Source organism: Equus quagga, chromosome 3 (genome assembly GCF_021613505.1).
Source record: "Equus quagga isolate Etosha38 chromosome 3, UCLA_HA_Equagga_1.0, whole genome shotgun sequence".
In the NCBI taxonomy this organism is placed as follows: Eukaryota; Metazoa; Chordata; class Mammalia; order Perissodactyla; family Equidae; genus Equus; species Equus quagga.
Genome location: NC_060269.1, coordinates 64,190,494 through 64,203,210, shown reverse-complemented (window position 1 = coordinate 64,203,210; position 12,717 = coordinate 64,190,494). Strand labels below are relative to the sequence as shown.

Below are 12,717 nucleotides of genomic sequence, written 5' to 3'. Positions count from 1 at the left end.
GCCCGGCGGGCGGCCCAGGCTGCGGCCGCGGACCCCTCGGCGCGCCGGCCCCGCGGCGCCCGGCATGCCCCCGGCCGCAGCCCCTCTCCCGCCGAGGACCTCCGGCTGCGCCCGGCGCGCCGCGGCTCCAGCCGCCTTCGGGGGCCTCCCGGGGCCCGGCCGCGGGGACCATGAAAGGTAAGCCCCGCGCGGGAGCTCGAGGCGAGATGTGCCCGGGTCGCGGTGGGGGCTGAGGAGGGAGGGGCCCTCCGGGAAGGAGTTCAGGGTCTTCTTCCTGCCTTTCGGATCCTTCAGCGGGACGGATCCGGAGGCCAGGAGGGAGCACGAAGTCAAGGGAAGGGGAGAGGAGGAGGATGGAGAAAGTTCGCGCGCACTCTCCTTCACGGTCCTGTCCTCACTGCTCATCGCTCTATCCAGAGCAATGAATTTTAAATTTTAAATCCTAGAGAAGTTTCTGATCCCTTTAGCTAGGGAGCCGTCTCCAGGGCTCCCGCAGCCCCACCTAGCTTTCTGCCCGGCGCCGGCCCAGGATTCTCCTCCAGGAGCTTCGGCCTCTTCCTCAGGAGAGACCCCCGTGTGGAGGCCTCAGCCCAGGCCTGCCCTTCCCAACCTCTGAACCCTGGCTGACTCGCCCTCTGACCTCCTACACCATCGGCTGGGGAGACCAGTGGTCCAGGCCTGAGCTCTGCCCAGGGCAGTGGGTCATCCCCACAGCGGCCCTTGCAGCGGTTCTTGGGGTGGGAAGAAGACTTGGTCCAGGTGCTCATCCCCGGGCCTGGCTTTCCTGAGCAGGCCGGTCTTCACGATGGATTCAGGCGGTGGGAGAAGCAGGCCTTGGAGTCATCCCGTGGGACAACCAGCCTTTGAGGTTTTCAGTGCCATCCCCTGCCTCTTCAACAATCCTTCCACAGCCCCGGGGCGGATGCTTGTGCTCCGGAGAGGGAGAACCTCCCCGGTTGAATGCGGAAGCTGGAAAGGACCTTCGACGTTGCCGGCAGGGCTCTAAACTCTGCTCTCAGGCAGCGGGGAAGCAGCTCTGTTTGTCTCTTTGACATGTACTGGGCTGAGGGTTCCTATGAGGAAGGGGCTCCACGGACACCCCTCTGATTGAATACAGCCTCCACATTGTGTAGTTGAGGAAACTGAGGCCCCAAGAGGTAGGACCGGCTTCATGGGTATGCGACCTGTGTATTCTCACAGGGCCGGCGCCTGGAAGGCCTCTCACTAGGTTTAATGCTCTGCTGTCGCTGATGTGAAATTCTTAATAATTTTTTAACAAGGGACCCCTGCACTTCATTTTGCACTGGGCCCCGCAAATTATGCTGCTGGTCCTACGGACAGAAGAAAGGACTTGCCTAAGAGTCACAGCTAGTCAGGGGAGCTAGAGCCCAGGGCTGCTGACTTCCAGGCCAGGGCGCCTGCTAGTATACCCCGGCATCTCTGTCCCTTCCTTCCCTCTGGCCTCCGGCCCCTCTGTCTGTGCTTCCTGATGGCCTTATCATCTCTCGGGCTGTCTGGGATGAAGCAAGCAAGTTATAATCAAGCCCAGAGAGTTCCCTTGGCAGCAGAGAGGATCCTCACCCGTGAAGCTTCTGCTCTCAGCTACCACATCCATGGAGCAGTACCCTTCCCAGTCAGCCAGCCTAGGGCAGGTCATCACCGAGAAGCCTCCGGAAAGGTCTTAGACCACATCCCACCACAGGCTTGGGGCCCCTGCTGCTCAGGACCTTAATGATGATGGTAAGATGCTGCACATTCTCAGAGTGGTTTGTCTCCACTGACATTCCAGACAAACACTGTTAGAGAAAGTACAGTGAGGGAAAGACAGGCAGGGCTGAACCTCTGAAACGGAGGAAACATCCAGCTCCCGAGGAGGAGGGAGACGGGAACACACGACCTTCCTCTCTGAAACTCAGTGAGGGCATTCCACTCCTGAGTGGAGGAGAAGAGAGCTGGTGTGAAGGAGTATTTGGAGGAGGTTCCTGAGGAGGATGGGCTGAAACACGTCATCAGGTCCCAGGGTCCTCCTGGCCTGCTGGCTGGGAGGCTGTGGGCTCCCAGAAAGAATCCTGAGACCCGTCCCTCTCACCTCCTTTTCCCTGCTCTCAACCAACAGCCTCACCACGATGTGGGGCCTAATTCCTGCCCGCTGGGGCCTTCAGGGCAGCACTCACGTGCTTTTCCAAGTCTCCAGGAAGCCCTCCCGTGATCTCCAAGAACATCCCAGCGGCCAGGCTGCAGAGATGCGGGAGAAGGCGAGGGTTGATTCCCAGCGCACCCCCCTGCAGGGTCTTCCCAGTCCTCCCCAGGAGCCAGGAAGAGCCGCCGCCTCTACCTGGGATGGAAAAGGCAGGGCAGACAGCAAATATTTGGCCTTTGGGATCTGTGGAGTGTGAAGAATTGGGATTTTTTGCACTCACATGGAAAAAGTAAAGTGCCCAGCAGAGCAGGGCGGCCCCTTCCCTGGGGGGATGCTGGCTTCAAAGGCCCCTCCAAAGGGCCCACCAATCTGAGAATTACATCTGTTGGCAAAGATTCACCATCCCCACTCAAAGCAAAACATCAGGTGATGTTATGTTTGGTGGGAGAGAGGGGCGTTGGTGGGGACGCATGGCACTTAAACAAGAAAACACGTTTGCTGAGGAGCACTGCCACCAGTGGCCAGGCGCCAGGGCCTGCTCTGCCAGCCAAGCTGTTTCCACCCCAAAGCCCCTCCTGCCCGCCCACCACTGGCTGGCCAGCCAGGCCTCCCAGGCAGCCAAATCTATTGATGCAATCTGTTGATGCAGGTGCAGCCCCTCTCACACCTGGGGGGCACAGAACTGCCACCAGCCCCTTGGTGACATGACCCCCTGGGAGCTTCCCACTGGCTTGCCTGAGCCATTAACAGCCCCCTGTGGGATTGTTTGCACAGCCCTGGTGAGAGAGTCCTGTCGGGGGAGCCCTCCCATTTTATGAGGCCGTCTCTAGAGGCAGCCTGGTTCCCTGCGAAGATGACTGATTTGAGAGTCAAAGACGTGGGCTCTGGTCCTGGCCCTGCATGAGGCTCCCGTCAAAGTGTTTCCCTCTCTGGGCCTCATTCTCCTCCTGGGTGGTCCCTGAGGCCCATCCTACTCTGAGGCTCTGTGACTCAGCCCAGGAGCTCTGGGTCTGAGTACCTCTTGGGGAGCGGAAGAGGCTCTGTAGAGAGATGTTTGGAAACAGGCCTGCCGCATGGGCTGCTCTTTGCCCCTGGAGGCTTATCCTCAGCTGCCACCGACAGGGCAGGGCCACACCCTGCTATTCCCCAATGTGGGAGGAACAACCCCTCCCCACAAAATCAGACAGCAGTGCCCATACCCCGTGGGCAAAGAGTGGGCAGGGAGAGGAGGGGCTGCGGAATACAGCAGTGTGATCCCAGAAAAATCTGCTTCCCACAGCTGGTGGAGGGAGATTATATCCACTCATGAGTGGGCACTTGGTCCACTTTGAAAGCCTGACCTTCCTCCCCAGACCTTGGGGCGCTGGAAGGAGCCTGAGACCAGAAGTAAAGGAGCCGACATGGCAAAGGTGCAAAGAGCCACTAAGAGCCCAAAGCGGGGGTCCCCGGGGGGCCCCAGGGGCTCAGGTCTTGGAGATCAGCTCCCAACACTCAGACACACACACACACACACGCACGCACACACACACATTGGTCACCTTGCCATCCAGCTGGGGTAATTTTAATAACTGAAGATGCACATCCTAAAGCTAATTTGAGAGAGAGGAAAAAGAATTGTGCTTCTCAATAGATGGCGAATAGCTTGGCAGTTTCCGTGAAGGACAGGCAGCTGTGCTGTTAGAATTGGAGAGTGCAGTGGCGTGATGGACTGCACCACTCACAGAGGCACTGCCCGTGTTTGTTATGCTTAATTTAGCGTGTGTGTGTGTGTATGTATGTGTTGTGAGCACTGACACCCAAGGTTAGGCCCAGCCCTGTCACAGATCAGCTTTATAACTATGGTGAAGTCATTGATACTTCCTGGCCCTCAGTCTTCTCATCTGCATGTAGACTGGAGGATCTTTGAGGTTCTTTTCAGCGCTAACATTCTACTCTATTGTTTTTCCTTCTGTGAGGGTATATATATTCATATCTATTCATCTATGTATCTGTCAATGTCTATCTATCTGTCCCCATATATATATAATCTTACCCTCAGAATAAGACTGTAAAGCCCACATGTTGGTATCAGAATGTGAGTTTCACGAGCATGGGGACCCATTTCTCTGCCTTTTTCTTGTCTCACTCCCGCACAGTGTCTGGCACTTAGGAGGTGCCTACTGCATCTGTGCAGTGGGTGTATCTGAGTCCCCCCACAGGGGTAAGATCCTTAAAGACAAGAATCTCACCCTGGTATCTCAGAACCAAATGCAGGCATTCAGTGAAGATTCATGCTTCGGTTTAACAAACGTTTGTTGACCAACTGCCAGGTGCCAGGACTTGTATGTCTATGTATGTCTAAGGTCTGAGAAAGAGGCCGAGAAGAGCTCAGGCACTGTCCTTTCTCCCAGGAGCTTACCCTTTGCTAGGACCTATAAGATTTGTGCCCAAATCATTCAAAAAGACTTAAAGTGGTAAGTGTCATAAGAGAGGTCCCAAAGAAGCGGTTTGGGATGGTATTGGTTCTTTCCCTGTCTCTCCTCCTTTGCTGCTCTCCTTCTGGACTAGTGTGTGGTTTCAGCTGTGGACTCCTTGGTTCTTACTGGGCGCCCATTCCTTGAACAGCCTCACCCAGCCTTGTAGATTTGACACATGGGATAGGCTGATGAGGCCAGATTTATTCCTCTGAGCTCAGGAGCCATATTTCTGACAGTGTCCTGACCATCTCTAGATGGAGACCCACAGACACCCTTCAGGGCTCAGATGAGATACCTTCACATCCACCTGAACCCAAGCTAAAATATTGGTTATTCTGGGATGTCGCCCCCCACTTTTCGGTCAGCAAGCATGTATCCAGTACCTGCTTTTCAGGAGGAGGCATGCTGGTTTGAAGGTAAGCAAGGATGGTTCCTGCCCTCAGGCAGAGACAAGACATGCACACTTAACAAGAAAACCAGATAATCAAGGGAGATGACACAGAAGAACAAATGAGTGGTATATACAGTAGATTTGGAAGGAATCCCCGGAGAGAAGGAGAGCATTTCAAATTGGGGCTGTTGGGAGAGACTTTAGGGAGGAGTTGAAGGGTGAGCAAGATTTAGATGGGGTCATTCCAGGGACAGTGGAAGCTGGGCATTGTGTCCTTGGGTGCATGTGCTTTGGGGTGATGGGCAGAGAGATTGGCCTGGAGTTAAGAGTTGGCCAAGAGAGGCAAGGAGCCACAAGACCAGGAGGCCTTGAGTGCCGTGCTAAGGACTTCCACTTGTGTCCTGCTGACATTGGAGAGGCCCTGGAAGGGGTTGTCAGGAGATGACCTGGCTGCTGCTTCTCCCTGGAGACGTTGGGAAATCTCTATTTTTAGAGAATGCGAGGGAGAAAATGAGCTTGTGAAGGAGCCAAAAGGAGTGGTCAGGGACACGGGCAGGGAACTGTGACAGTAATGTCATGCAAATCAAGAGGAGAAAGTTCCAAGAAGGAGGAAATGGTCAACAATGTTGACTGTTGAGCGACAGGGTTAGCACAGGATTATTTGATTTGGAGGGAGCCAGGCTGCACGGCTGCGAGGGGAATGGGTAGATTGGATGCAAAGGTGCAGGGAGGCCTCACATTAGAGACGTTTCAGAAAAAGGGAACTAGGTAGTCAAAGTAAGAAGCAGGGCCAGGCAGGAAGAGTTCTTGCAGGTGGGGCTGGCCTCTGCTCCTGTGAAGGAAGAAGGAAAGAAGAGAAGGGGAACTGGGGGCACAGTGATGAAGGAGGCAGGAGTGGCTGAGCTTTGCCAGGGAAAGAAGACGGGCTCTCTTCATGGGGAACCGAGGAAAGGGAGAAATGACACATAGAGACACACATTTTGCATTACTGGTTGCATTTAATCTTCTTATGATACAGACTCTTTATGAAAAATTGAGAAAAGGAAAGAAATAGCACTCACATGAACTCCTGTCCCTCAGAGATAATTGACAAGATTTGAATGACCATTCTTCCGAAAATCTTTCTGTGTCTATTTGCACACAAATTTTTTTCACATAGGTAAGATTATACTATCCATGTTATTCTGTATATGTATTTTTAAAATTCAACAATAGAATGTAGATATCTTCCCTGGACAATAAATATAGATCTGCCTTATCTTTAAAATGGTTGCATAATACTCCACAGTACAACTTTACAATAATTTATTTAACCAACCCCTTATCAATGGGCATTCGAGTTACTTAACATTTTTCCTGAAGTTTATCATAGCACGCAGTGATAATCTTTGCACATCCATCTTTCCTAGTTGTATAAGTATCCCCTTAGAAAAAAATTCCCAGAAAGGAGATTGCTGGGTCAAAAGGCATGCTCACTTGGAGTTTGGAAGCAGAGTGCCAGACTGCGCTCCAGATGCACAAGAAGGCCCCTTTCCACATGCCCTCGCCTACACTGGATTTAAGATTTAAGGCGTAGGGACCTTGAGGGAGTTAGGGGGAAGGTGGGGAGCTTAAACCTAATGGTTTTGATCTTCTCATCTTTGGAGAATGAGATGGGCTGAGAAGAGGAGTAGTGAGTGAGGATCCAGATGGCAGGACTCGACTGGGCCAAATCCACCCCTCTCTCTGCTGGGCTTCTACCGAACTGGGTTCGCACCTGACCCTGGGGCTAGGCTGATCTGGGAGTTCAGAGTAGCTGATGGCCTGGGTGAAGTAGGGAGCGTAAAGGCTTAGTGCAGTGGGGCTTAGGAAGGACAGTGAGAGGGTATAAAAAAGGAGCTTATCACACAGAGGGAACAGCAGTAGGCTTTGCACTCCAGAGGGTGGGCAGGCTGAGCTTCGACCAACGACCAACGTGCGGATGAGACCTATAGATTCCAGGCCAGGGAGCCCTGAGGTATGGAGGACCAGCAGGCTTTCAACATAAATGCTGCCTCCGTTAAAGCTGATGGCAGAAGACAGGGTAAGGAAACAATCTAATCCGAGTAAGGTGCTTACCCAGAACAGTGTTCCCTGAGGTAGCTGCACCTCTGAATACCAACCAGTCCCATGGTTTTTTTTTTTTCAAGAATGGCAGGAAGTTCTATGGTCAAATAAATTTGAGAAACAGAATTATAATACAGTTTGAAATGGGCCTGTTTCTTTGCAGGACTTTTCAAAGTTTTTAGTATGTTAATGTTGAGTCTCCAAAATGGGATAGAGTATGCAGCATTTTCCAGACTTACTTGATCAAAGAACCTTTCTTCACGAAAGAGTATTTTGAAACCAGCGTTCCGTAAGACACGTTTTGAAAAATGGATTTCTTGAAAGTTGGGAATTGCTCCTGAGAGTGACGGGCATTGGGAAAGGGAGATAAGTGACAATTCAAGTAGGATAGAAAAATAATCCTGATAAAAATTACCGGTACTACCATTTTTCAGATATTTACTATGTGCCAAGTACTTTGTATATATTGTCTTATTGAATTTCCACAGCAGCTCTGTGAAGTAGATGATATTCCCACCATTTTTGCACATGAAGCTCAGAGAAGGGATGGGAAGTCCCCATGTGAGAGAGAGCATGGACCTCAAGTGGTGAGAAGCAGAGAGAGTGTGAGGTTTGAAGGCCCAGAGGTGACCATTGAGGTCAAGAAACTAGTGATTCACATTTCTCCTATCCCACTGGATTTTTGGGGTCCTGGGGAGTGGAGGAGTTGCTATCTACGCAGAGGAAACCAGTGTGCATGTGGTGAGGGAGGGTTGGGGTCTGTGGTATTGAGTGAACAGCCTGGGTTCTCTTCTTACCTGGAGGCTATCCCGCCCCTTGAAGGGGTATTTAGAAATGGAGCGGGCATCTGGAGTCATCACGATGACCAGGGATCGCTCCTGGCATTTAGTGGGCCAGAATGCCGAATGTCTGTGCGGTGTGGGGAAATCCTGTCTAAGGAAGAATTGTGCCACCGAAAAGCCAAGAGCACCCCAGTTAGAAACACTGAGGGCAGAAAGGGGAGAAAAGTCATTTAGGATAAAGGGGGCTTAGGATAAAAGGGGAGTTTGCCCACAACCTCTGTGCTTACCAGAAACACAGGTTTTCCTTCATTTGAGGAATGAAGGAGCAGAAAGGAGCTGAGCGTTACAGGGAAGCAGATCGTGACAGCTTGTTGAGCAGAAAAGTCTGAAAGGGAAGGACCAGATAGATTCATTAGAGCAGAGAGGGCAGACTGGGTCCCATCTGGATACAGACGCCTCCGCACAGGAAGCCTGTGGGGAGGGGTAATGGTAGAGGGGTTCTAATGAAAACAATTTTGCAACCGTAATTATAGCATTCTCCAACCTTAAACTATAGCTATTCTGCAACTTTAAATATAGCATTGGCTTCTGAAAAGACTCTGAAATCTTTATTTTTACTGACCCAATTGGCTGTTTTGAAAACCCACTCTGTGAACTCCGTAGAAGATAATCATCAAAATATGTTCCTTGAAGTTCCCAAAGAAAGACCTCTTATTCTATTCCTCGAATCTCTCCCCCTTGCTGACTCTGATGGAAGATTGCAGTCCTGGAAAGGCGAAAGAGTTCATTAGCTCCACATTTTTGGTCAACCGAAAGCAAGCTGAAGTCGGCGACCACAGTTGAGTTAGCAATTGGTTAACAGGTCCCAGCTATTTTCCACCTCCAGAGGGAGAAGTGAACCAAGCTCGGCCCCAACAGAGTCAGCAGTCACGACTAGTGATGTGCCAACACACGCACCTTCAATCGAACTTTCTACGTGGCTCTGTGGGAGCAGAGACTTTAAAAAAAAAAAAAAGGAGTTCCTCTTGTGGCTGCCCTGATGTTTGAGTTGGATGCGATGACCTTAGGTATGAGAAGAACAGAGGCTCTTTCAAATCTCCAGTGGTTGCCACTGCTTTATGAGTCTGAGCTTGCAACGCTGGCCTTCGAAGGCTGTTTGATTTTTTTTTTAAGCACACTGCCTGCAATTTGCCTAGAGATCCCTAGATGAAAAATGGGCCCTGGCCGTGCCTTTGGAAGGTCATTTGTGGGCCTGGCTTCTTTATTACAGGGACTGGGATGCCCCTTCCTGACAGCTCCAATCCCTCGGGGCCACTGGAACAGGGGAAGCAGAGGCTGACTCATGGGGTCCCAGAGCAGCATGCTGCCCCAAGCTTGTCCCGGGAGAGGGGGTTACCCGAAGACTTCCAGGTCCAGGCATTACCATAGCTTCTCCAGTGTCCTCTCCCAAGCCTATAATAGGTGTTATCCTGGAACCAGCAAAATGAAAAAAGGAAGAAAATAGAGAGAGAGAGCGAGAGAAGGCAACAGAGGCTATTTCTGTCCTCCTGGAAACAGTGTCTCTTCAGACACATGGCCTACAATATGGTGGCTTCTCTGACCATTCCAGTTGCCTGGCAACCCATAATGTTTGACTCGCAAGTGCCCCTCAATTTTCAGCATGTCCAAGTCCTCAATCTTATGGGTAATTTATGTGTGACACAGGGAAGGAGCAGGGCCTTAGTTTAGAGGGCCATAACAACGCTGGTGGTATTCTGAGGTAGTTAACTGGGGCACCAGTAGAACAAAATAACCCTCCCCCCAAAAAACAAGAGAGGCCTTTTAGCTTTAGGAGGGGAATATCGTACCCCTTGCTTTGGTTCTGAGACAGAGAGGGGAAGCAGATCCTAAATTTTGCTGTACCCACCCCCAGTTCATTCCTTTTCTGTTCAAACATTAGTTCCTTGTGTGTTCATTTTAAGTCTGCTGCTTTAGGCTTTTGCATCCTCGGTGCATCAGCACTCCCCAACACTCCCGAGCCATGGAGAACACGAAGAATAAACCATATTTAAACCATATTTTAAGTCATTAATCTTTATTTTTAATGAGATGGGCTCTTAATTAAAACAGCAGAAGTTAACAATTAACTAAGAATGCAGGCCTTCTCAAAGGGTCAGTAAACCCATTATTTCTGAACACCCACCACGCCGTCAGCCCTGTCCTGAAAGAGGCTGAGGGGAGATTTCCTGACCTTAAGGAGATAAACTGCTGGGAGGCCAGACCTGTAAGCAGATGTCAGGCCTGGATTGAAAGGCTTAGCCCAGCTCTGCGGCCTGTCTGAGCTGGTATGTGCAGCTCCACAAGCATTCTCTGTGTGTTCGGATCTTGCTTCAGATCCCTGGATGTTTTGGAACCATAACTAACTTACTCTCTGAGCCTTTGTAACATGACAGGTGGGCTCTGTGACTTTTGAGTTCCTTTCCCCTTCCTATCTCTGAAAACACTTTGGACAGGGGGTGCACCTAACAGATGGCCCCAGAAGGCATGGGAATAGGCAGACGTGGTAGGGGTGGGGGAGAAATGTTCTTTTCCTGTCTCTCTCAACTCTGCGTGGCCCAGTGCAAGAAGGGGTACAGATTCCTGTCTAATCAATCATCCTCTAATCAGTCAGAGTGTGTGTCCTCAAGCCAAGCTTTCCCCAATTCTTTGTGTCTGTTTCTTCCTCCGTCCTCTGACCGGAACAATCTTGGTGTAATGTGAATATAATGAGCCTGTGCTTGCAAAGGGCTTGGCTTATAAAAGCCCCACAAATGCTTTGGATTATGTTCTCATTAAAATGAACAAGGCTCCAGTGGAGAGTTGCTGCGGCATTCCAGACATAGGTGAATTAGGGGTCCCTGTGGTCCACGGCTCAGCGCTAGTGAACAGGAAGTCTAGAGAATCAGACAGAGCAGAAGGACCTCTTTGGGGACTGGGGAGGGCCGTGAGTTATGGAGCTGAGATGTCAGCAACGGGAATGTGGCCAAACACTTGTGAACCCCCTCATCTGGAGAGAGCTGAGATCCGTGCTGGCAACCATCGTTTCCCTCCCCATGGGCTGCTCCGCAAAGAACCGGAACAGGGTCTTTATTAATTCCTGCTTGCTAGTGATTGCCAATTTGGGGGCTCTCAGTGGTAGGGCAAAGTTATGACGAAGCTGTGTGCTTTTTGAGAGGGTGTTTGCTGAAGGTCAGTGTCAGCCTCACTTGATTTAAGTCTTCCCAGATTCCCTGCAAAGGCTATAAACAGTGAAGTGACGAAATTGGCCCTGGAGCCAGAACAGGGAGGAGGCCTGTCACGAGGGAGGGCCGAGAAGCACCGTCAGGGGGTGGAGAGAAATGAGAAACACGGGCAGGAAGGCCTGGAAGGCATTTCTGCTCCAATAAATGGAAGGAATACCTCCCCGAGGGGCCTGAGGTGGGTTGATCTGACAGGCCGCAGCGTGGTTCCGGCTGAGATCATCGGGGCTGAGAGAGCACGCTAGTTAGGGTGAGGTTTTGTTCAGACATAGCACAGAGGCACCACGGAAACCTAGCCTGCCTCGCTTGAGGCGTGAGTTTATGGGAAAGGGATGGTAATCCTGGTACCGTCCCAGGCAGTTATCCTCTGAAACTGTTAGCAGATTGATGATGGGGCAGCAGCCTAAGTCACAAAGCAGGGCTGAGGAGGCTGATTTCCTAGGATGCATATAAAGGGATCAGTCATACCCCCCATGTCATCCTTCTTTCTGCCACTGTACCCACCCCCTCCAAAGGGTGCACACACACAATGTGCACTGGCTCGCACACACACACGAGAACACACTAGCTCTATCAGAAAGAGGCTACCTGGAATCTGTTACAATGGAGAGGAAAACTTAACCAGGATTCAGGAGGCTTTGCCACTAGCTGGCTCTTTGACTTTGGTTCAACCCCCTCCTCGCCAAACTCAGTTTCCTCACCTGTAACATTGGGACAATAATTTCTCACCCTGTGTGTCTCTCAGGCTAGTCGTAGGGATTAAATGTGATAACGGATGTGATCTCAGGTCTCCACTCTCCCTCCAGATTAACTCAGAATCTCCAAGGGGGGGGTGCTGACATTGGTCTCTTGACCAAGCTCCCAAACGATTTTTGCAGGCATAGACCCACTACCGACAAGCATAATACAAAATCATTCAGAGATTCATCCGAAATTGTGTTTGTTGAGCATTTCTCTGTGTCAACCACTGTGCTAGGGGCTTTGGCTAAAGCACAGAACAAGACAGACACAGTCCCCACCTTCAGATCTTAAGCACTGGGGAAGAGAGCTGTTGAATAAATAACTAAAGGTATATTGCATTCCACAGAGGAAAAATGCAGAGCATGTTGTAGTATATATAAAAAGGGACTTACTCCAGTCTGGGAGCCCAAGAAAGACTGCTGAGGAAGTAACATAGAAGCTGTGACCTGAAGGACAAGCAGAGGGCACTTAAGGTGTCGATGGCGGCATCTTTAATTTGGGGTCACCCACGTCCCTCCCCTGCTGAGCCCATCAGGGCTGCCTTCCCTTACCGAGCGTTCCTTGCCCGCTCTGCCGCTGGCTCTGGCGTTGATCACAGTGGTTACAAAGCATTCGGGAAATGAGGTCGCAGGTGCTACTCAGGCTGCTTCTAGGTCTCGCCAGAGCCTCTGAGGCTCCATCGCACACTGGGTTACGGGCCCAGACCCCCTCGCGTCTACCCGCTCACCTTGTCGTTGCAGAAGCAAGGTTTCTGAGCATTGGCAGAAGCTTTGCTCGTCACTCTGAGGAGGGAGTAGGTATGGTGGGAAAGATGGCTAAGTTCAAATCTCAGCTTCACCACATATTCGGTGTGCGGCGAAGCAAC

The 12,717-nt window shown here is 51.2% G+C and overlaps 1 protein-coding gene across 4 annotated transcripts in view; it reads left to right on the top strand.

The window, feature by feature from the left end:
- The first annotated feature begins 6 nt into the window (after positions 1-6).
- SCARA3 (scavenger receptor class A member 3) overlaps positions 7-12,717 on the top strand; it is a 122,823-nt gene continuing 110,112 nt past the window's right edge. For all 4 annotated transcript variants that reach the window (XR_006888058.1, XM_046657605.1, XM_046657604.1 and 1 more), the window contains exon 1: positions 7-177. Coding sequence is in view for 3 of the 4 variants with exons in the window: in XM_046657605.1 (XP_046513561.1) it covers positions 171-177 (7 nt within the window). In the remaining variant the exon portion in view is untranslated. The remainder of the gene's footprint in view (positions 178-12,717) is intronic.